The sequence below is a fragment of the Gavia stellata genome, chromosome 9 (assembly GCF_030936135.1).
Source record: "Gavia stellata isolate bGavSte3 chromosome 9, bGavSte3.hap2, whole genome shotgun sequence".
In the NCBI taxonomy this organism is placed as follows: Eukaryota; Metazoa; Chordata; class Aves; order Gaviiformes; family Gaviidae; genus Gavia; species Gavia stellata.
This window is the reverse complement of record NC_082602.1, coordinates 36064349-36088996: the sequence shown is the minus strand read 5'-3', so window position 1 is coordinate 36088996 and position 24648 is coordinate 36064349. Positions and strand designations below refer to the sequence as shown.

The 24648-nt window shown below is 40.7% G+C and overlaps 1 protein-coding gene across 5 annotated transcripts in view; it reads right to left on the bottom strand.

The window, feature by feature from the left end:
- The window catches only part of TACC2 (transforming acidic coiled-coil containing protein 2), a 101482-nt gene that overhangs the window by 31486 nt on the left and 45348 nt on the right, over positions 1–24648 (bottom strand). For 3 of the 5 annotated variants that reach the window (XM_059821002.1, XM_059821006.1, XM_059821003.1), the window contains exons 4-6: positions 13921–14084; positions 5736–7056; positions 544–604 (exon numbers count right to left, since the gene is read on the bottom strand). In XM_059821002.1, coding sequence (XP_059676985.1) covers positions 544–604; positions 5736–7056; positions 13921–14084 — 1546 coding nt within the window. Of the gene's footprint in view, positions 1–543; positions 605–2078; positions 2115–5735; positions 7057–13920; positions 14085–24648 lie in introns of all 5 variants that reach the window. The other 2 variants (XM_059821005.1, XM_059821004.1) reach the window with 2 other exon arrangements.

Sequence of the window (24648 nt, the reverse complement as noted above, 5' to 3'; positions counted from 1 at the left end):
CACTTTGGCCTTTGTAGGCAGAACAGCTTTTGTCAACTTCTCTTCCAAGAAAACCACCTGCCGGCAGTTAACAACAAGGAATAAAACCATCCAAGCACATGTTCCTGGTAGATCAGCCCACTTGTTTTATTTCTATTTCCCTTCCGGCCCACCAGTTTGATGCATTTAGTTTCTTACTATCTAATCTAAAAATTCCAGGGTGGATAGTTACATCAAGTTTTTCAGACAACTGATTGAAGATGTTTATTTATATTGTCGCTCCATTGTAACATAGGACTTTCCAAAGTACATGCACTAAGAGTGCATTTCCCAGAGCAAGTACTAGATCTAATATAGGTTGTATACACACTTCTAGAGACCAAAAGTTTAATACCTTATGATTATAGCCCAGTGTGCTATACTTGAACACCGATATGCTTATATTCTTTACAAAAACCTCTTCTATTATTAAATGTACAATTCTACAATTAAATAAATCAAATTTTCCTTTTTTGCCCCTACAAGAACATAAATTACATGCATCAAAATAAGGCAGTACTTTACCTGAGAAGGAGGATCAGATAGTGGGGATCTTTTTGGTGATTTTTTCACCCTAAATGTATCACTGAAAATAAATTTAAAACAGTTAATATGGTAATACCAGCAAGAATGGGGTCATTTCACACTTAGCAAGGGACAGCCACAGACAATGCAAACTCTGTAAGCCCTTCTGCTTGAAAATCCCATCCATTAGGCAGCAGCACCACAGAGAAACATGCCATAAGTACATATTCTTGTCATGCACTTGGAACAGGCCTCAATTCCCCGGCAGCTGAGAAAAGCAGGATTGCCATATTTTTCATGCCAACCACTGACACATTTACAGAATGGAGTTGCTGCTTGACTGCAATTCAAATCCCTGCTCCACCACAGACATCCTCAGTGGCCTTCAGCAAATTATTTAGCTTCTGTCTGCTTCAGTTTCCCATCTGAAAATTAGGTCTAAAACACATCTTTAAATGAGAATTAAAACTCTGATAAACTTGGGCAGTAAGCTCCAGTGACCCCATAAATCATTAAGATACAAACTGGTATGCTTTGGATGAACTACATAAAAACAGACAAGGCAGATGCTGTTCCCAAGATGCCAGAACAAAGCTCTATTGTTACAAACGTGCACAACAGACCCCCTCCCTCTTTAAAACAAATACAGCGGCAAATATGGCAATTCTGCTTCCAGTTCCCCTAGCAGCTCACAGTGCAGACTGGGAGCACGAACACTATAGCCCTTCAAAATCCCACAGGTTTCAATCAGGCAAAAGGAATGAAGAATAAACATTATGTCTTGGTGTATAGTTATGAATGTTGCCTTTATGTTTATTCACAATTGGTTAAAAATATTTTCAACGAGTAAATAAACCAATTATCCACCTGTTCTCTTGATGCATATTGCCGGTGTTATTCAAACACATTTTTCTTACTAACTAGAAGAGGGAGAAAAAACCTCACTGATAAAGACTTAATGTTTGAACTGAGATGCAGTGGCAAAAACTACTGCCCACCAGCTCATCCCTGATCAATGAATGGCAAGATCAACACTAGAAATTCTAATGGTGGGTTTCAACCGGTACAGGGTAAATCAATACCACATCAAGAGGGGGAAGTAAACTGGACAGCTGAATATTGGCGTCTTCAGTGCTCCTAATTAGCCAGTTATGATGCTAGAAGTAATTAGGATAACTTATTCCTTTAAGAAGGAGAAACACTTTATGCAGTATTTACGAAAGACTGATTGTACAATGTTGTTGTACAATAGTAGAAATACAACTTTCATATTTTAGCTCAAGGATACAAAATCTATATAGCTTTTAAAAGAGGATCTTCTTTGATAGACAGATAACGAGGCAACAGATTCCTCAAACTCATTCACAGCCAGGCATCTTACTTAAAATAGCTTTCACATGTGCCAGTGAAGTGAAATAGTTAACATAAAGGCTTCATGCGGAATAATAACTGATCATGCTGCAAAATAAATAAGTAAAATTAAAAAGCCCATAAATCAAAGAGGAAACTTGAATTGTTAGCTTAGAATTACTTACAACAGAGAACATACAGACATCACATCTTCTACCATCCTAAGACAAATAAGACAAAGAAAAGAGAGACAGACAGAAGGAACTGACAAAAAAGATAATCCTACAAATACTCTGTTAATGTTAATGTGTTAAGGCGATCTGATCATGCATATTTTCTACCTGTATAATCTTAACACCTACTTTTTATTGTGAAATACATGGGGAGAAAAAAAAATATTCATCAAGTCCTTCAATGTTTTCATATTCAACATTATACTTCTGACACGCTTTCATCTTACAAAACACATTTTTCAAGGCTGATGCCTCCGAGTTAAGTTCCTATCAACACACTAACCGTCCTTGCCTTCACTGATGGTAGCCACCTGCTTTCTTTTCAAAACACAGTATTTGTTATTATATGGGATGGAAAACTGTTCCTGAATGGCAGCTAAGCTTAAGGAAAGAGCACAGTTATGCAAGGTTTTTTCATGTCTGCTGATTTGTTACGACAGTACAGAAAAAGCTACTTGACCATTTCAAATCATTTACCTCAGTCAAGAAAGAAAATGACATTTCTTTAAATCTCATCTATTTTGGCTCTCACTGAAACCTAACTTTGATTTCTGACAGAACAAATTGATTGCCTCAAAACAGAGGCAAACCTTGCCAAACAAGTAAGGCTAAGAAAAGTTTTCATCTACTTATAAGCTTGGCAGCTTCTGCTCGGCTCTTCTCACGTGCAATGCTCTTGAAAGCTGGCTCCTTGCGTTTCCAAACACAGCCTCCAATCGGCCACCAGTTTTGAGAGCAATGTCTATACAAGCCACCCATTTTTACTCATCACTATAAGCAGGCACTCAGGAGGCATCAGCTGCTCTTTGTTCAGCATCATATGAGCAAGATGATCTATCTCAAAACAGCTCAGCACTTGGGTATACAACCAGAGAGTAATTTGCGTCGAGCTGACATCTCTTCTAAAAATGTCAGCTTTTCACATGGAGGTCAATGCTTAGACTGCTGCAGGTTTCATTACAGAATAAAAACTGATTATTAATTTAACACAGGTAAAACCTAGCATATGGCACAGATTCAAAGCAGTACAGGCTTAGCAATGGCTTAAACTCATGCCTGGCTTCTTCACCTCCCATAGGTCTAATCTAGAAATCACTGTCTTTCCGTATGAGGAACACATTTTCAAACTGGTCGATAGAGTTTTATTTCTGTACCCCTCAATAGTGCTAATAAAAACTCCTGGCTTTGCAAAATCGTCCATTAATTAGGTTTTAGAAGTCCTGATATATTACAGTATCATTTCCTAATTCAAACACCCTCCTTTCTGCCCCTTGGAGCTGAAGCATAGAATCATAGAATCGTTTAGGTTGGAAAAGACCCTTAAGATCATCAAGTCCAACCGTTAAAATAACACTGCCAAGTCCACCACTAAACCATGTTCCTAAGCGCCATGTCTGCACTTCTTTTAAATACCTCCAGGGATGGTGACTCAACCACTTCCCTGGGCAGCCTGTTCCAGTGCTTGACAACCCTTTTGGTGAAGGAGTTTTTCCTAATATCCAATCTAAACCTTCCCTGGCGCAGCTCAAGGCCGTTTCCTCATGTTGCACTGGCTTCTTTCTCCTGTCCCACCATGGGAGCGTTGCCCAGCAGGGTCCTACACCCCATCTCACTACCCAGGGGTTCTCCTGCACTGGACCCCACGGAGGAGTCATGCCGAGGGCCCTTTTCATGGGGAGGAGAGACCAGAGACAGGCAGAGACAAATAAAGCCACCGGTTCCCCTGGCATCCCCCAACAAGCCTTAGGCTAATTTTCTTCTAGAAAGTATTATGGCTGCAGGCTGCGCTGTGTATTAATGTGCAGATTCTCTTCTTTGTTAGAAACTACTAGCAAAAGTAGGTTACGGGGCTGCAGTGAGCAGACACATAACACAACGCAGTGAAAGCAGTCCCAGGGAAGGGCTGGGAATTCCTGCAAACCTCCTGACCGAAGAACCTGTAAGCCCTGCTCTAGGGTAGCTTCACTTCTTCCACCATGACAAAGAGCAGCAGTGAACTCTGTGACTGTAGGACAGGGCCTTCCCGCGATGGAGCTTCCCAAGGTTGGATGTGGTTTAGCAAGCTCTTTTGTAAACTCATGTTGCCCCTAAATTACCAACTTTGGAATTGATTCTAATAGTCACAGCAGATGGGTGGACCCAAGAGGTTGATACTGGGGAGTCTGTCAACTCCTCTGCAGCTACTGGAAGACACAGGAGACTCTGGCTGGCTGCAAATATCAGACTTAAGGATCTGGTGATATTAAAATTCCCCTCTCTCCCTCTGCAATTCCCCAGTAAGATTCACGTTATTCCCCTCTTGCAGTCAGACTTTTAAGTCTTCTTGTTTTGGCCAAAACCAGTTTGGACTGGAGGCTCAGAAAATGTGTCAGCTTAGCATGCATCTTAACTCCCACCTTAATTTCCCTGAAATTTCAGGCATATCTCAAAAAGAAGCAACATCAGAACAACTCAAACTCAACTCTACAGCAGTCTGTAATTTTCCTAAGTCAGAAATGCTCCTAAAAAGAAAAAATGGCAAAAGCTTCCTCAAATCTGGCAAGGGACGTGAATTAAGACATGTAGAGGCTAGCAGGCTGCTCAGAAAAAACTGAACAATCTCCACCTCGCCCCACAAAGGAAGTCATTTTTTGTACTGCTTTACATTAACCATGCCATCTTCAAATTGTCAGGCTTTTGTGATTTTAAGTCACTTTTTTGTTAGTTAGCTGAAACTTTTAAATCATAAAGAGACACGCAGTGTGATACTTTCTTATAGATACACACAGGATATCAATTTCAGATAAACAGGATATAAACTTACTGATTACCAACTCAAAATAACCATGTCTGAACGGGTAAGATAACATGCACACCAGCAAGTTAACCATGGAATCAATGCAACTAGCCATTGAAATCGTTAACCAAATATCTAAATACAAGTTAGAGAATTTATCCCACAATTTATCAACTGTGTCTAAAAGCTGGATATTTCCCTAACACGTAGCAGTCTAGGAGATTTTAACCCTTCTGCAGAACTGTAAGCTCTTTCACAGAAAGGAAATTTTTCACAGTTTTCAGTCTTGTATTTAAAAATATGTATTTCAATACTGCACTCTTCTGTTTCATGTTATTTTCTTTTAAACACTGTAAGCCACTAGATAAAACCATCTTCCTGCTGTGTGCAATAGATTTGCCACTGCCTTACTATTTCATGTCCCACTCTCAAAACCGATGATCCACAAAATAGTCTTTACTGGTGTGAATGCTTTGATCAGCTTGAACAGTATCAAATGCCCAAGATGAGGTCACAGAAATTCATAAAATTTGGAACTAACCAGATTCAGAGCTACACTGAGACCCAAAACTTCAAAAATCTGATTGCCACTCCAGTGGCTTAATCTGGCTTGATTTAGCCCTGGTTCTCCCCTTCAGTCCGGAGACATCAAGCTATCGAGGAAACAGGTTGAGGGAGAGCACGTACAGACCCCCGGCATGAGACCAGTTCTGTGGCTACCAACACTCAATGGCACCTTCCTTTCTCTATTCAAATATAAACCAGGTGTAACTGTGCTAAAGGGTAGGAATGTGCCTCTTCTAATCCAGAAACATCTGTGCCCTTTAACTTACGTTTTTAGTGGCGTCTTCTTCTTCTTTGCAGGTTTATTCAAGTTGTCTCCTTCAGTTCCGTTTGTTTCATTGGCACTGGCTGGTATCTCAAAGGAAGCTGGAGATTTAGAGGGCGAGCTGGCTATCTTAGAAGACGACTTGAAAGGGTCAATAGAGTCCTCACACATGTCTGGCTCAAAACTGTATGTTTGTTGAGGCAGTTTGGGCGATTCTTGCATTTTTGTACTAGATGAGAATGGGTTAAAATTGGGATCATCCCACTTGTCAATATCAAAAGTGTAAGAGCCTTTTGTGATAGGGATTTCATTTGGATCAGTGGGTGACTTGGTCGGTGTGGTTGGGGCATTGTCAAGCTTTTCCACTGACTTTTTAGTCTTTGGCCTCCGTAGTGGCATTTTAGCACCAGGCTTTTTACCTGCTTTTTTGGGAGGAGGAGTACTCTCCTGCTGGTCTTCACTCACCCCTTTTTCTTCAGAATAATCGAACTCCAGCCTCACCGCAATGCCTTTGACCGGAGGGTCTTCTTGTCCTCCAGTGTCAGGCGGAGTCACCTCCCCAGCCTCTGGTGCCGTTGTAAGAGGTAGTGTTTTCTTATTGGCAGGGGGAGAGTTTTGTACTTTGCTGCCTCCAGTGCTAAATGCACTAATCCCTTCAAAACTGTCTGGATCCAAAGGGTAGGATCCTTCAGGCACAGGCGGGGCCTCCTGTTTCTCAGCAGAGATTTTAGAAGGTTCAGTACATTCGGGCTTTACTGAGTCAGCCTTTGCTTCAGATACTGGTTTATCCTCACCTGGGGCACAGGCTGCTTGGCCAAGGTCAGATGGTTCTTGTGTTGTTTCCTTCACCAGTGGAGCATCCAGAGGTTTTTTTGCTGACTGCTTCTTTTTTAAGGACGCTGGTCTGGATTTCTTTGTTCTCTTAAGGGTACTAGAAGCACTACTTGAACCAGTACCGTACACATCCGCTGCCGGTGCTAATGTCTCGCTATTGCCAAGATAAGATGCTCCATCAAAATCACTTGCTTGCAAGCTAAGAGATCGAGACAATGTAGATTTGGAAACTGGGACTGAATCGGTAGATTTTCTTCGAACATTCGCTTTGGGATCACGATTCTTCGATTCTGGAGAGCTCGGTCCTAAGGCATGGAGAGAATCAACCAACTCAATGTTATCGAAGTCCAAGTTGTAAGTTCCACTGCTGGCTATTGGCTTGTCCTCATCGAAGACGGTGGAAAAAGAATGGGAAGGGGGACGGAAAGGGCTTTCTTCAACTGATTCACTGTGTGACACATCAGTTACGGGTACAGTTTCTGAACATAATCCTGTGGGAACAAACAGAAAACTCTGTGAATTTTAGACATGTTTTTAAAACTGGAGCTTAATAAATTTTACTATAATCTAATATTACTACAAGTAAAAAAAATAAAGGGTTAAAATCATACAAATGGACTAAGCAATGATTAAAGGACATACAAACCAAAGTGACATTTCCAATATATGAACTAAATTAGGGGAAAAAAATAGTTCTGTTCTCCCCAGAAAAGGATTCAAGGCAAGTTTCATGAAAATACAAAATATGTATTTGCAATAGCCTCTAGAGCATCTCTTTTAAACTAATTATCACTTACTTAAAGAGACGGATATTACCACAACATGCTAACTATGCCAAATACCAGAAAAACTGAACGTCGAGCACTTTATTACTCCCGTTTTCTACTGTTATAAAGAGCTCACAGAATTCTGTCAGAGCTCTTATGCAGTAAATTCCCTGTAAACTGACTGGGTGCTTCAGCAATTACATGTTGATCTTAAGTTGTGTTTCCCATGTGCTATTTTTACCAATTTCCCAGAGGAACATGGCTTCCTCTCCACAACCCATCAATGCTGCTCCTCTCTCTGCCCCAAGCAGTCAATACACTCCACTTTGACCTCATAATTCCGAGTTTATAATGAAACATGAATCACTGAGAATTTCATACGAAAGAAATTATGGCAAAGGTAAGAAAATTAGTCAATTAGAGTACTGTTCAAATATTCTCAGTTGAAAATCTTCCTTAAAAAAGACTGCTAGAAGCTCCCTACAAATTATTTAAAAGAGATTTCTCAAAGTGCACTTCTAACTCATCGATGAAAAGAAAATTTATAGAGAGAATTATATGCTAAAACTGTTAAACCGAGCAGCTTTTCATTGTAATTAAAGATTTGTTTATTGAATGGAATCCTAAAAAGATTTCTAGGAGTCTCTTGACTCAGGATATAACAACTATATTGGACAAAGTAGAAAAATATACAGTGCATATGAAAAAAAAAGAAAATATATAGATAGGAAAGGATTAAGATGATGGTCCTTTCTGCCTTCCAGTTCATAAAAGTTCATTACTACAATGTTTTACAAATTCTGAATATGGTTTGTTCCCGCTGTCATTGTACTGCTCCCTATCTGAACGTAACATAGTCACCTCTGCCCATGTGTGCGTGTCCCAGCCAGGGTACCGGAGACCTGGGAAATCTCTCTCCAGCTCACAGCTCACGCTGGGGTAAGCCAGCTGCTCTGAGCTCTCACTGCTACCTACTGGAGCAAAACACCCCCGTGCTTCCTACTGAAGCAACACATGTTGTCAGTTTTTTAAATTATGCAATTGTAAAGAAAAACAGTCAAGCAAAAATGAATGCTTTTCTCGTCCTTAAATGATTTCAGAGAAATTTCTACACATTTTTTTCATTCCAATCTTGACATGTTTTGCAAAGTAATTCCCATTTTGCCCAGCTACATTCATTAACGTTGTTCATAAAAGCAATACAGACAATCAATAATTACTTTTAGTCAGAAGCTATGAAGGGATGAAGAACAGAAAAAAACATTTTTCCTTTGTTTCAGAGGAAATTATATGTCTGCATAGAGATTACAAGAATTATTATTTACGGATGTAGAGGACAGAAAGGATTTAAGGAAATGGGACACATTTCCCAACGCAGTACCTTAGAGTGGCACCACGTATTTCCAGGGATTGTCAAAGGAATGACAGCTACACAGTTTCTCTTTTAAGACTGGAAGTTCACTGAGTTACATAATTAAAATACTATTTTAATGCGTTTTTCTGCTAAATGAATGCTACTAACGTGGCAGTACTTCAGGACAGTTTATTTTTCTCCTTCACCTCCACAGGGTTGGGCTTGGTTTCAGCCTGGCTGAGTGGTCATTAATTAGACTTGATTTGCCAGTGGAGCTGGTGCTCACTTCACTGGGACTTCTGTTATGGGGACTCAAAGAATGCCATAAAACTCCAGCATTAGACTGATCTGTGCATTTTGCACTGAAATGGGAATGGAAGACACTTAACGGGAATACATTACAATAAACATTGGCATAGCTCTAGTATGTCAGCAGAATACAAATGTAGGTCAGCATGAAATAAAAGGGCGATGTGAACAAGAAATCATCTGCAATTATACATTGTTTTCATTCCAGTGTGCGCCAAAGGCCTCAACAGGATTGAGGCCCCTTGTTCAAAGTCAGTACAAACATGCATTTAAATAAAATAAAATAAAATAAACCAATGCCCTGGAAGACTTGGACTGTAAATAACAGGCGTGGTAGAGCTGAGGTTAGGGACGCATCACAGCAGCAAAGAACATACAAGGCTTTCCAGCTGCTCAAAGCAAAACAGCATTGAAATTTGGTGTGCTGCACATAGTGCAGAGCTTTAATCTTCTTTAATTGCTTAGTTCACAACTTCCTCTTAATCAAATCCTTTACTTAGAGCATAGATTTCTGCAGAATGTCGCCTGACTTGCTACTGTGATATTTTTATTGTTTCTTTATGAAACATGTGAAACTGTCTCAGAAAACATGGCTTTTTTGTAGAAGCGAAATGCTGCTGTTGGTTAGACTCTTCTGGCATTACAACAGGACGGGCTCAGCACTAGTAACTGCAGAAACGCTGGAGAGGAAGATATGAACGGTACTCACCATCGCAAAACAGCACGGCTTTATTACTACAAAGAGATATGAAGACCATTCTTTCCTGACACTAACAGCCTATTCAGAGAGCAGTGCCATTTGTCCTTTTACACCACACCATTAAGCAAATCAGTTTTACTAATTACAGTATTTTATTAAAGTGCAGTTTGATCAGTAAGGAACATACTACAACACAAGCTACGAAAATCAAGGCAGGACCTGCCCTAGAGAGAGGCCAGCACAAGGTTTTAAGTAATGTTTATGCCTTTTATTGGCACTGGCAGTCACCCACAATTTATACCACAGGTAGATATTAAGTTTTCTAAAGCATTCCAAGAATATAGGCGATAGCACGGACACTTACGTTAACATAAAAAACAGGCAATCACCCTAAAAAACCTCGCATTTCCTTCATTAAAAAAGAATATGCAAGATCTGCTCCTTCCACAAGAAAATTTCCCTGATTTCAGAGAATTTTTGCCTGATCAGGTATGAAAACCAAAAACAATTCCAAAACCGAAAACAACAACAAAAGATCCCAGACTTCCTGTATCCAGGCGATGAGACCTCTCAAGGAAAGCTATTAAAGCTATTTTAAAGGAGAAAATGAAATATCTGCACTAGCTATGAGCTCATTGAATCTAAATCTGAACTATTTCTTTATAAATAATGAAAATGTATTAAGGCGTTAGAACATGTAAAGTACTTCTAGCTATTTTTAAATATTTTTCCCTTTAAATTCCAACAAATTCTTCTAGAGGGGGAGCTGCACTGTGCACTAGGACAGATGAGCTTTTCTTCTTTGTTCACATATCTCCAAAATAGGGGGAAACTCAATAGGCTGAAAATAGATGGCCTTAACTCTGCTGAGCTGGAAACAAAATGAAACGCTATTTTGAAAGCCTTGGAAACAAAACTTAACCAGTTCTAATAAAGCAAATATGGAAGAAATTAAATTCTAGTTGTGTTTTCTAGAGAAAAACAAAGAGAAACTCCTGGAAAATACATACAGCATGCACCCACATACTCCATTATAATGAAGTAACGCAGGAGACAAGTACACGTCGCCTATAGCATATAGGAATTGGAATCACCTAATACTAGAAATTCCGAAACACAGTTTATTTCAAGTTCCTGCTTGTTATGAGAAGCCTTTGAAGTTATGAAATCAATTAGTAAGGCTATTTTAAAAATGACTGTAAAAATACTTTTGCCATTTATTCCGAGAGGAAATTTTGGATATAAAGTTTATTTTCAATTTTTTTGTGTTAGGCTTCAAGAGGAAAACCACTGAAGAAGGTGTGCCACCCCAAAAATGCGGTTTGCTTTTGTCTGGGTCATCATCTCTCTACTGGAAAGCCTGACCTCAATTTCCCTGGCACAAGAAGGACCTGAATATAGGTGTCCCATAACCTGATCGGCGGGCTGTAATGCGTAGAGGGGGCTCCAGCTCTCACACCTCCCCGTGTATATAATCTGAATTCGTTAATTAATTGGGGAAGGCAGCGTGGGGACAGAAGAAATGCCCTTGCCTAGGCAGGAATTCCTGGCCAGAAACGGGGTATTTGGGAAAAAGGGCTTGGGGCACTTTCTGGTGCTCAGATGGCTGGAACAAGGGACAAGAGGTTACTGCTATGAGAAGCTGATGAGACAGGCATGAATAATTTAAAATACTACCAAAATAAATAAAAAATAAAAAGCACCCTCAAAGTCATTTGCCTTGAGAGTATAACCCACCTTCCCCACAACAAGCAAAGTATTTACGGGGGAATGGAAGGGCTCATTAGTGACACTTTCTGGGGTTCAGAGGTAGTTTCCGTAGTTTCCATACATGCTCTGTTACTCCTCTTCCCCTCCAGACTCACCCGCAGACTGACTCCCCTCTTCTGCTCTGCTGCTGATGGACTGGAGCCATGCAGCAGGTTTTACCCCACCAGGAGCTGGAACAAACCCAGGATGAGTCTAGCTATATTTCACTTTCATCATATTTATTAAGCTAGCGTTGAAGTCAGCCTAATTAAAAACTCTCCTCTTGGCTTTCCAGCAGTGGGGTCCAGCTGTTGCACTAGTGATATCACGCAGCACAACTGCAGCCATCTGCATAAGTAATTATTGTCAGATATAGATGAAATAATCCTTTAAACACTTACTATGCTTCCTCCTTCTACCCAAGCACACGCTCCGTCACCAACCTCATGTAGAAGACAAAGCCATGCAGCTGGTGAACCAGAAACCCAGCTGGATGTCGTTGCCTCTCCCTGTGTGTGTGCCAGGCTCTCCCGTTGCCCGTATTCCTTACTCTTGTATTGAAACCTATTTATTTAGCTTTATGGTACCACTGAGGAACTCTGCTTCAGGGACTCTTCACCGAGGAAGGGACTCATTCTCTTTGCATACAGCCACACGCGTAACTTACCAGGTAAGTAAACTACAAGGTAACTGTTACTCAAGTGGTTTATAAAGTACAAAATGTTTAACTGTTTGCATTTCTGAAGAAGTATGCAAACACCTAAGCTATGGTCTTAGTATTATTAATTTCTTCTAAAGATTTCCAAACCAAATGAATGCTTTGTGTTACCCTCCTACATTTGAATTTTTTCTGCATTAGGCATCTTCCTTCCCTCACAGAAATTACCCTGTTGTATAACTTCATTTTGCATAATTTGGGAATGCTGAGCATAGCTCTGTTAGTTTGTGGCAACTTGCCTCCCGTGGACAAATCTTATTTGCAAATGAAGTGTTTTCATCTCTGCCATCCAATGGCCTTCAATATAGTTCACACTGGCTGTGAATAGATATATTCAGTTTCCTACCTTTCTTCAGAAATATCTGAAAGAAAGGAGGGGGAGACCTGGGATGTAGGGAGAAAAGAATCACATGTGCCAGGGAAGCACATGTGTAATCAAGGGTTTGAAGATAATCTACTGCAGTAATTAAAAACACACTCCAATCCTGTTTAGCATATGCGTTCTTTTGTTCTCTCAGCACTTATTTTGTCATCATTAGATTGCAAAAGATTAGAAAAAGGAAAGAAAATGGACAATGTTTGCTACAATGAAGAGGGAACTGTAACAGCTGAAAGGAAAAAGTGTCAGGATGTCACAGTATTTAATTTTTTATTTTGTGGAACCAGTTTATTGAACATCTTTCTAGCTTCTTATAAACTCGTATCATAAATCATGATCTTAAAGAGCATTCCTTAATGCATGACTCCCAGAAATGCTTTAGGTGGCTCAAGGCATTTGCCAGACTTATTTGTAACTTTCCTGAAGGTTTAAATCAAAGCTGGACAGCCTTTGTGATACACCAGCCATGGACATTGCTTTGCCCCCTGCTAAATGCAGCCACTTCTAGAGTGGAAATGGAAGCTTTAAAAGACTGCCTGGCAATGCTGTACATCTTTCCAAATGATATACAAGTGAGCTTTAGTCTGCTGAGAGTCAAATTACCTTTATGTAATTTAGCCAGGTGATCAAGATGACTTATCTTTCAGATGGGAAAGAAGACAGCATAATGGGGAATTCCATCTTGAACTGTTGAGCTGTCATCTGACAGCCCAAACAAAGCTATTTTGGGCTAACAGAGTGCTTTCTACTCCCTCATGTTCCATTACTCAGTTTGGAGAACACTTTTTCAGGGGAAAGGAGTTCTTTGGTTTTTTAAACATGATATTCCCTTTTTAAAGATTATTTTCCCAGTATGTACCAATTTTTATGTATGTGTATTATACGTACATTCACACACACTCCCATGTTCCTCCTATAAGGCACATATAAATATTTCTATTGTTCTAATGGGCTTTTTGTTCACCTTCTGTTTCAGGTGACAACACATTTGAAAATAACATTTTGTTAATTGTCACAGTTAACGGTGCTCACCCAGGCACCTACATCTGTATCTCATACCTCCTTTTTTCTATTCATCTGACTCTGTAAAGATCGTACAATTCTGAGAAGAGGGAATGAAGTTTGATTCAAAAGGAAGAAAGTTTTTTCTAGAAAGCTCCTCTTTTATTATTTGTCAAATGTTATGGACAGATTCTCCAACACTTTATTCCAGCAGGCAACAGGGTTTTTCCTCCCAGCATGGATAATGCCCAGCATACATTAATTGATCTTCCAGAAGACATTTTATTAGCACCAATTCCTTGCTTGTGCTTATACAAACACCTCCCTGCAGCTTCACCCTCCTCAGTAACCTGTCCCACTCATTACATGCTCATTACCTGTGTCTTCCAAGGGCAGCTGGGGTTTTATTTCTTGTTCTGCTATGTCTGCTACAACTGCTGCTGCTGCTGCCGCTTCGGGGGGTGGCTGCGGAGGTGAAGGTGGTGCCTTTACCGGTGTGGTGGACTCCGGGGTCTCAAATGCTTCTTCAGAGTCAGAGCTCCTGGTGTAAATCAAATGAGAGACTAGTGAGCAGAGTGAAGATTCATGTTCCCAGGTCATACTTGGAAATGCTGGGCTCTCTGAGCTGATGGCATAGACCTCAGCTATCAGGCTACCTCTGCATTTCCCAAAGGAGATTTTACATTGCAGTATGGTTTCCAGAGCAGACTATCATGGCTTTGGTCTTCCCTATATAGCAGTCTTTCTGTCACTTAAGACTCCTTTGTGTTACAAGAGCAAAAACAGACTTGGAAATAAATCTGTCCTGCAAAGCCTGCTTTCCAGTGTGAAGGAGACTCAACCACACAGACAACACCACTGACACCCCTGCGTTAGTCTATAAAACTCTCCTTGGCACAAGTGTACCTAAATCAACTTAAAAAAAAAGGGATCTTCTCAAGAGAATTTCATAGCTTCATCAAAAACCCCATCTAGAATAGCATTGAATTTCTGTGTGTGCTCCTACAGGTGAAAAAGCAGACACGGAGGTACCTGAGGAGCCGCAAATCCTTGCGCATCCTGCTCCCATAGAAATACTACATTCTATTTTTAGCAGAATTTTACCATAGCCCTTTTCAAACAATAAGCGTATGGCTTTGTTACACAAGGTAAGACAACCTGTAAAATGCATGGAGCCCTGGTATTATCAATAATTCTTTTCTAGCACTGTGTGCTCCCACAGACACAAAAACCCAGCAAGAAAACAGCAGCACCCAAAATGGAGCCAATCAAATGAAACACAAGCTTGAAAGGCAGCAACTGTACAAAATGATGGGTAACTTAAACATGAAGGGATGATCTAAACCACACAAGGACACACAATTTGCTCTTATAGCAGTATAGCCTTAGGAAACTGTCCTTCTAGATCTGAAAACTAGAGATCTTACTTGTTCTTAAACCAAACTGAGACCGAATTTTAGCTTTTAAACATTTCTTCTTGAAGCCTTTTTTTTGGGGGAGCAAGGAATGCAGTAACAATGGTGCCATATTCAATACGCACTGAACATATGTTCAATATATGTTCAATAAGCATTTCTGTTGGTCAGATGCAGATTCGTATTTTTATTGCTGATTTGTAATAAAGTGAATTGAATATGACAGTCTCCTAAAGAACACGACTGATTGGCCTATTTCCAGCGATTCTTTGCATGGCGGTAATCTCCACTGCTCCTCATGGCTGTCCCCAACACCAATGCAAAGGGGACAAAATTTGCCATGAAATGAAATGCCCTTTCATCCCCCAGAAGCACTCTACAAGTCGTCCTGAATCGAGGACTCTTCTCATTTTGTTCAAGTTAAAAGATAACTCTGAGCTGCCAGATTCTGTTTGGTTTCTCAAAGCTCATGATTATTTCAAGCAGCTCGATGTCAAGAGAAGTACAAGTACAGGATTTGCATTCGATTACATTTGCCTAAATCTATTGCAGCATGAAGCCTTCGGAGAGCTGGGGAAGAAAAGACCCCGATGTCACCCCTGACAGCTTGAGGAGCACAGCGGACCCGATTCTCCCCGGCTGCCTCCGCAGAATCCCAATGAGAGCTCCCACCTCCTCGCACGCGTCAGGGTGCATGCCACCGCCCGGCACCGACCCCTGTCTCATCACCTCTACTCCTGTGCAAAGCAAAAGGATTTCTACTAGCTAATAGCTTTGGATGTTTGCATTACTCAGGGATCTCCGGAGATTTTTTTTTTCTCCCCAAACTTACGTCACTGCCTGGGGAACTGCTCAAAAATACCGTGCCTAGCTTTCGATTATATCTATTGCTGCAGGTCCTCAGAATACCTTCTCTGTGTCACTGCTTAAACCATATTCATTCATCAGGCCACAGAACAGACAAACTGGAAGAGGTAGGCTGAAGCATTTTAAATTATATCCCTTCAAAGATGCACCATGTTTTAAGCTCAAAATATTGTAAGCTTAAGAACTGCTGCAAACAAAGAGCTTCTGTAAATAAAGCTGCACAATAGGTATTCAACAAAATAACGCTTTCTCTTCCTTCCACAGAGCTGGTTCAGGAAACTTTTAAGTTGAGAAACAAGAGTTGTGTGATATTTTCCCAGTAGAGAAATATTTCTTGTGTCATAAAAATAAACCTAGAAAGTTATCATCTAAACCAATGAAATGAAAGGTAATTCATATCTCTCAGGCTTTCACATAATTCTGCATTGCGCTGTACTTAATTAATGCTTCACTCTCTTCATTTTGAACCCAAAGTGTTGCTCCATAATACTGAAACAATAACGGCTGCACACGTTTAGACCCCTTTTTTTCCAAACTGTCTGTATATCACATGTAACATATGCAGTAAATATACAGACATATGTAATATAACTGAAATTGTAAAAAGTCATTATTTTCACATCCTACTTATATTTGTAACTGCTTTGTAAAAACTGGCTTGATGGAGCAGTTCTGTGTCCTCCTTCTTTAAAAATGATGGAAAGACTCTGTGCATGTTTATCTCCCTTTTAAAGGAGCTACCTTTATTCACTTGGTCTCTTGCTTGGATGAAGTGGGCATAAGCATTTGAAGTAGAGAGAAATGTCCGTCCTTTTTTGCTCACTGTGTGAGCTTCCACACTGGAGAACCTCCCGAGTCTGTGGATGGACAGTTGTGGTGCCTGAGTTCCAGCACACAGCCTTGTTTTGCTAATATTTCATAATCCCCAAAAGATTCTGATGCAATATTTCTAATTTTCAGCTGCCCCCCTCCATAAGCAGCAGTGTAATCAAGTAAAAACTGTCTTAACCATTTTGGTTTGGTTTTTTTGTTTGTTATGAGAGGCAATTGTGTCAGCAAAATATGGTATTTAACAAAGAAATAAGAAGGGAAGCTCAACACCAGAAAAATGGTCTTTGTCATAGCCTGGGATCTGGGAAAGAGCATAAAGCCTGGAAGCACGCACCAGGACTATGCTCCAAGGTCTACATCACATATATCCTGGAAAAATGAGATCCTGTGTTCAGTTTTCCTTAGTGAAAATACGGATGGTCTCTCTTACGTAGCATATTTTTAAGACTACAGTCCTACTGTCAAACTGTAAGAAAAGATTTTCCCAGAACAACAGGATTTCCTGTGAAAAGGACATTACGTATTTCAGCCAGTTCTATTCATAATGTCTTTTCTCTGAGAAATACAGGGACTACACAGAACAAAAAACATAATGCTGCTGTGAAGTTCGTGGTGTAAAACAGATTGCCAAATTGTGATATGCCGTGAGAATCGGCACCAATTCAAAATTGCGCAAGGAGCAGTCACCACGCATCCAGCTGCAAGCAGGCTCTCATGAAAGGAAGAGCCCTTGTATCATCTAGAATATTATTCTGAAGCTCCAGCCAAGGATGAAGCAGGGTGAGATGAGACACGTGGGTTTTAGAGATGGAGAACTCATTTGCTGGCCCCAGCTTATAACGTTGTGGAGATGGGGCAAGCAAGTGCAGAGTCTGAGTCTGCAGGACTAGTTTGTGGGGCAGCGAGGAAGTAAAGGCTACAGGAAGGCGCATACACTCACACGTCCTTTTAGCCAGCTTGGGAAATTAGCAGGAGCATGCCTTGATAGCGTACTTCATCTCTTTCCATCTGTATCCTTTGGTTTTGTTACATAATGGGCAAAAAAGGTATAGACTGTAGAAGCTACAAAATGATTAGATGGTAGTAACTGAATACAGAATGACTAGAAATCTTCTTCTAGCCCACCTCTTTCATCTCCCTTCTTGAAAGATACCAGTAAACAGTAAATGTAACACACAGAGATGGGGCAGAAAAGCAGGGGAGAACCGAGAAATGCAAGAATGATACTAGACCAGCACAACTCTAGCAACACTGCCTGAGCTTGTGGAGCAGAAGCACTCCCACTCTCATCTGGAAACTTTGAGGTCTTGCCCAGCCTGTACGTAAATCTCCGGAGGAAATGCTGAAGGAGTGACTAGGGTTGACTTCTCCTCTTCACCTTTGGCCTTGCAGAAATCTAGCCTCATGAGTTACATTACCTTTTTTTGTAAACCACAAATGCTTATAATTTTAAGTCCTCCCTGATTTCAGAATGAAAAATTGTCTTTTTGTTACCATAGCTGGAAAGCACTCACTAAGCAAGAATGAGATATCTTCATTCCACTGCCTCTCCTCACTGTTTGACCTCTTCAGGCATGACAGCCACCAAAGTGAGGTCATCCCAATTGTCACCTGGAAACTCAATTCATTAAAAAGTAGTTTGCAACAGAGCTGTAGCCTTCAGCCGCATCGGGAACCCTGCCATCTGTCTCACGTTCTTCTAATACTTACACTACAGCAGTATAACCAATGCAAGTGGGCACTCTGGTTTTATTTCACAGGAATGACAGGGATGTCTGATATATAAAAGAAACTTAAAAGCAGGGTTTTGACACCAGGACTGAGGTCAGCAGCGTCACTGCCTATGGAGGGGCACAAGGGAGCAAACCCGGAACCCGTATGTGCCGAGGGAGCTCCACGGGCTTTTGTAGAGTTACTTCACTTGAAGTCAAATCTATATAGAATTTTTATTTAGCGCATCGCCTCCTTCAGGAAAAAACAAACAAACCCGTATCTAACTACTTCATGGAGCACTGATCTATTGGTGTGCAATATGGACAATCTGGAGAGGAAGGGGGGGTGTGATATTTTGAAGTTTTGAAGGCAGGAGCTGGAATTGCATTACGGAGAAGCGCTGCCTGTGCTGGGAGTGGGGAGATGGAGCCGAAGGAGCTGCTCTCCGCCAGCCCACGTTGTGGAATCACAGGTAACAGCATCAAGGGGGAGTCTGCTCCATCAGAGCTATGGTGAACAGCTTCTGTCCTCCTGTATTTCAATTTGCATATTTTCTTCCAAACTTTGCACTTAGGAAAAAGTATGTTAAATTTGCTCATTAGTGGAACATGTCCCACATTAACTGAGGTCTCTCATAGCTGTCAGCGATATCACTGATGCCCAGCTAGCACTCCATAAACTCATCCTTCTTGTTGGTACTCAAAAAACCTCTGTCCGCTAATTGTTTTGTCTCTGTGCACCTTTGTTGTAGTGACATCAGACCAGAGGCGACAATTTCATTCTCATGGTGTATTTGGAAATATGACATATTGGGGGGAAAAAAGTCAGGTAATCTTACAACATGCACACAACAACAACAAAACCAAACTGTGCTCCGTTGCCATCCAAGAGTGCTTGGAGGGTAATGAAACAAAAGCAAGGACTCCAAAGGTTTACTGAGGAGTTGTGGTTTAAACATTGCCCTCTAATTGTAGTGTGCGGGACATTTGGAAACGTACAGCGAAATTGAGGACAGTCTCAGATGATAAGCAATTCCTAGCTGATCAATTTTAACCAGCAATAACTTCTAAAGTCTTTTCCTGAGACAGAGCTGTACTCCCTGAAGGGGAGGAAACAGAAATAGCTGTTTTGTCTTTTTTTCCATCTCATCTTCAGACCCACATGTTCTTTACAACTGGCTAGAGCTGCAGCTCAAGGGGAAAATGGCTGTCCGAGTACATCCATCACCTCTAGGCCACATAAAACCACACTAGAGTTATCTGCAGATCTGTTTCCCTGGGCCTTAAGAATCAAACGACGAGTAAGAGCGCGCAACGCACATGCATCGGTTACCAGAAGGACATCACGCAATGCTCGGTTCCCGTACTGAGATTTCTGCGCACCAGAGGTACTAGCAGGGCTCTGAGGCTAACAGGGAGTCCAAAGCCGTGCGATGGAAGGACCCCAATGAGCAAACACTGCAGTGCTGATACATAAGCGCTACCTAAAGGTAGGCAACACCTAAAGGCAACGCAGACAGTCCATCAGACCTGGCCCTCCAAAGCATCTGTAGCTGTGTAAGGTATAAATTTCACATGAGTATTTACTGAACAATTTATCATACACCGTGAGAGGAATCTGAATTTAGTACTGCAGATGAATTTTGGTTTTCGTTCTTGCAAATCCCATTGGGAGATGAGCTGGAAATAAAAAGGAGGAATAAGTTCTGTAGTCTCACCTCCATCGATCGTTTTCAGAGATGATCCTCATAAAACCTGCGTGAATAATTCAGGCCTGGTTTACTAATGAGATCAGAACCAAAGCTGCAAGACCAGCTGCATACTTCTGAGGTCAATCTGTTTTGCACGTTACTTAAGCAGGCACATACACTGCACTGGCAAGAGCCACGCAGGCTGACACCTTTGAGAAGACACTCGGTAAGTTTAAGCTTCAGAGTTTCTAAAGCCAGAGAGGCAAGGCACTCAGAGATGCACATTAATTTCAGTCAAAGCTCTTTCACTGTAAACAGTCTGATAAAACCTTTTCAGTTTTCCTGGTGCCATTTTCAATGGTTAAACTGACTTTTCCATATAGTTCTTTAAAAAAAACCAAACCAACCAACCAACCAAAAAAAACCGAAAAGAGGAACACTGAGGCAGGATGTTTCAGCAATACACCTCTCCAGACAAAGACCAATTCCACTCTCAACTCTGCCACTGAACTGCTACGTATGTGGTCTTGGTCAGTTCACTTCTGTATCCACCTCAAGTCTGCCTTCTCCACTCAGGCTGGCATCTCTTAACGGCAGAACAGCTTCTTGCTGTGGATGTATGCAGAGTCCAGAGGGGGAAAAAAGACTGCTCGGTATATGTTACATTTGAGGGTTTTTTCCTTCTGTTTATATAAAATTCAATAACTGACAACCTCTCATAATTCATCTTGTGATATCACTCATGTTGCAGTTACGTGACTCCGCCATACAGAGATACATACAATCTTTCATCTTTTTTTTTCTTTTTCTTCAGACTCTTACAAATACAGCTCTGGATCATAATTCAAAATCACCAAGAGAGCCCAAATGGTAATTCCTTTCCTGGAGATCAAGTCACCAATTTAGGCCAGCAGCCATTACCTGACCTGAGGGCCTACTCACAAGGACCAAGAATATTCTATAGCTACAACAAAAGGTCATTTTTTTCATCCCAGCACTAGGTTAGGATAATATGAAAGATGTGTCAACTTTGTATGCTATCATTTTTGTACAGTATTTGCCTACTCAGTGACGTCCAGCTAACACGACATTCCACAATAATTAGCTTTTTTTACCATGATGATTGTTAGCTATGTCATTGTTCACCTACGTGTTCTGAATATGAAACACCCCTACAGTTTTTAGATTTTAATATTAAATTTGTACAGCAACATAGAGAAAACATGGCTACAATGGTAGATTCATCTGGTTATTTTAGGTGTTAATATTTGGTGTCTGAATTAGTCTACCTATCAAACATAGCATCCAAGGGTCTGCTAAACGCATGGTATTAAAAAACAACACAAATACAAACGGTGATAGGCATAAACCTCACAAACAGTATTTCCCTTCTCTCTACTAAAATACACGATTGAAGTGACAGAACTTCTCAAAAGAATTCAGCAGTACAGATAGCTCTGAAAACATTTTGCCCAGAGAAGGGCAAAACCAGTAACCTTAGCCTAGCCTACCAAAGCTCAAAGGTGGGTGACTCTTCAGGGACCACTGAAAGCCATCTGCCTTGCTGCCTCTCCCCCCGTGGGGAATGTTCTCAGCGCTGGATCTGACACTTATATTGAGTCAGGAGCCAGGGGAAGTACAAACATGTCACTTACATGTCACTTACATGTCACCAGACTCCATTTACAAGACAGTTCCTTTAGGAACACATTTCTGACCATTAACTATTAATGGACTTCTCTCACACTGTTGTAAAGGTATTCAGTGACAAGATCATCTATCCTATGATTAAATTCACAACAAACCTACACTGTGAGGAGACAAACTGCAAAACGGGTCACAAGCAGAGGATGCTTAGAGGGAAACAGTCAGATCACCAACCTTGTCTTCAGCTCACATCCTGCTCCTACTGCCATGATCCCGTTGTCCCACCTGGAACGTTACTACTGATTTGCGCACACAAGATGAGAATCAAGCCTTGCAAATAAAACAAAATAATGTTTGATACCCCCAAGGTAGCCACAGGAAAACCAGAGTGTATTGGCCTCTGAGGGTCTGCTCCAGTGAAATGCAAAATGCCCCAGACTACACCAGAAGTCAGTGGGAATTCATGGCTTTCTAGTGCTGAGTTTGTACTAAGCAAGTACATTGCCTTACGGGGGAATACTTTTGTCTGCTATCTGGTATGTATGGAACATGTACAGAATACGTATCATATGCGTACCAGAAAAGGCAATTACGCCTTGTGATACTCACCTGCACTGCAACATTGGTGCCATATTTTATAGGTTTCTGACTTGCAAAGTCTGATCATCAAAACAAAACCATAACGGGAGGTGGTGGAGTCACCATCGCTGGAGGTGTTCAAAAAACGTGTAGACGTGGCACTTCAGGACATGGTTTAGTGGCCATGGTGGTGTTGGGTTGATGGTTGGACTTGACGATCTTATAGGTCTTTTCCAACCTTAGTGATTCTGTGATAAATTCATCACAGGATGATTTCAGCTTCAACAATAGCGCTGCAGAATAATTCTAGTCTTACTTTATAACACTCATCATTGCTGGCCTATAGATCTTCTCTCTTTATTTTTACTTTAAAACTGTATATGGCTCAATGAAAAATAGATACAACTCCAGCTTCTTTAATCACAGCAATTTAAAATAATTTTATAGAAGAAATCCCTGAACTGGGATGAAGTTTATTTCCTAGGTATCTTCATTCTTTATCCTGCTGTCTTTCTGATGGATTAATACCCTAACAAAAACAATAGTGTAGGACAGAAAAACAGACAGCAATTTTTTTAAGAAGGTTTTTGTGAAAGAACATATCCAATCAAAGCTGGGAGGTTTAAATAGGAGTTATGTTTTGCATTCATCGGTTTCTGCAGCAAAGGTAATATTCCACAAAATCATCTGCAGTTTTTTCCTCAGCAGAGGTATTCTGCCCAACATAAAAGCAGGATAAATGTCACATGTTCATCTATGGCCTGGGCTACGATGTGGCAGAGAAGCATCCTTTGCAGTTCTCACTGAAGAATAAAGCTTTTATCAAATAAATCCCATTCCACTGAAACAACAAAGACCTACTTTAGCTCAACGCAATTACACAGGAACTCATATGGACACTGATGTGTGCAGAAAGCAGGGCAGGCACTCCTCTCCAGAGAAGGATTTTAATACTATTTCATCAGAAATATTCCTACAAGACCCACAGAAAACACAGCTCCCCAGAAAAATAGTCACTATTACATCGAAGCTGATACTTCTTGGCCCACAAGTGATGTGTCATGACAGGCACAAGGTTTGATTCAGGGACACAAGGGAGGAAGATCATTCTGCATCATGCTCAGAAGCAGCCAGAGTCATTCCCCTGCTTTGTGCAGCTTCTGCTCCACGCCGTAAGCCCGAGGGTTTAACGTCCTCTGCTGCCCCAGCGCATCTCAGACAGTTCAGCTGAAGTGTTAATGATTTACACCAGTGTAAATTTGGTGTGAAAGGGTAAATATGGCTCAGTTACATACTGCGGCTGATGTCACTCTACTGAGCGACTTCTCTGCTTTTCCGATAACATTCGACCTCCACCGTCAAGTCCTTGGACAACTTAGTGTCTGAGCTGAGACACAAGAACCTGAATTAAAATATTTAAAATAAAATGCTATGGCTTCCATTTTCAAATCACTATGTGGGACTTCAGCAATGGAAAGTAATACCTTGCACGTTATCCAAACCACACAGGTCAGCTTGGAAATGTGGCTTCTAGAATAGATTGCAAAAAGAAACTTAAGACTCTCTTAAACATTAATCACTTACCATAAAAAGGCCAATTTTTCCTCACAGGATGATTACATTTAGAGAACAGAATTAGAAGTGCAATGGAGGAGAATTAAAAGGGCATAATCACCCTAAAAATAATGTTGATTTTTGTTTTTTAACCTGTCGTATTATAAGTAATCTTCCTACCATAACTGATACGTGAAGAAGGAATCATTTTTTCCTGCTTTTTCTGCTTGTTTATTCAGTGATTTTGAAAGCATTTTGTGCAGAAGCCAAATTCACACTCCCCCAGCAAAAGCCATTTCCTGCTTTCACACAGCAACCAGAAAGAAATGTCTCAAGCTGTGGGAAGCCACATCTGAAGGAAAAAAGACTGCGCGATATAACATGGCATACTTAGAGCAGCACTTCAAGCTACTTAAATCATTTTTATAACTGATTAGCAAGACGATCCCCATATTGCTTTAAATCATGTTAAATTTTTCCTTTTTATTGCTTTCCCTGAGATCTAACAGGGTATGTTTTTCAACACTACTGATATAAATGAAAAATGAAATGAACCCCCACTCTTTCTGGCCAGCCGGCTTTCCCTTTTACTGGCTTCAGTCTGAATAATGAAAACATTTACGTTACAGAAACAGGACTCAGAATTGAAGATTTTTTTAATCCCTATGATCTTTTCAGGCAGATGCTTCATTCTCAGAGGAACAACAGGAAAATACCATTTAATTAAAGGCACTCATCTTCAGACATCACAACAGCAAATATACTAATGTGTCGCAAAATCACCAGAGGCTGCTATATTCAAACACATC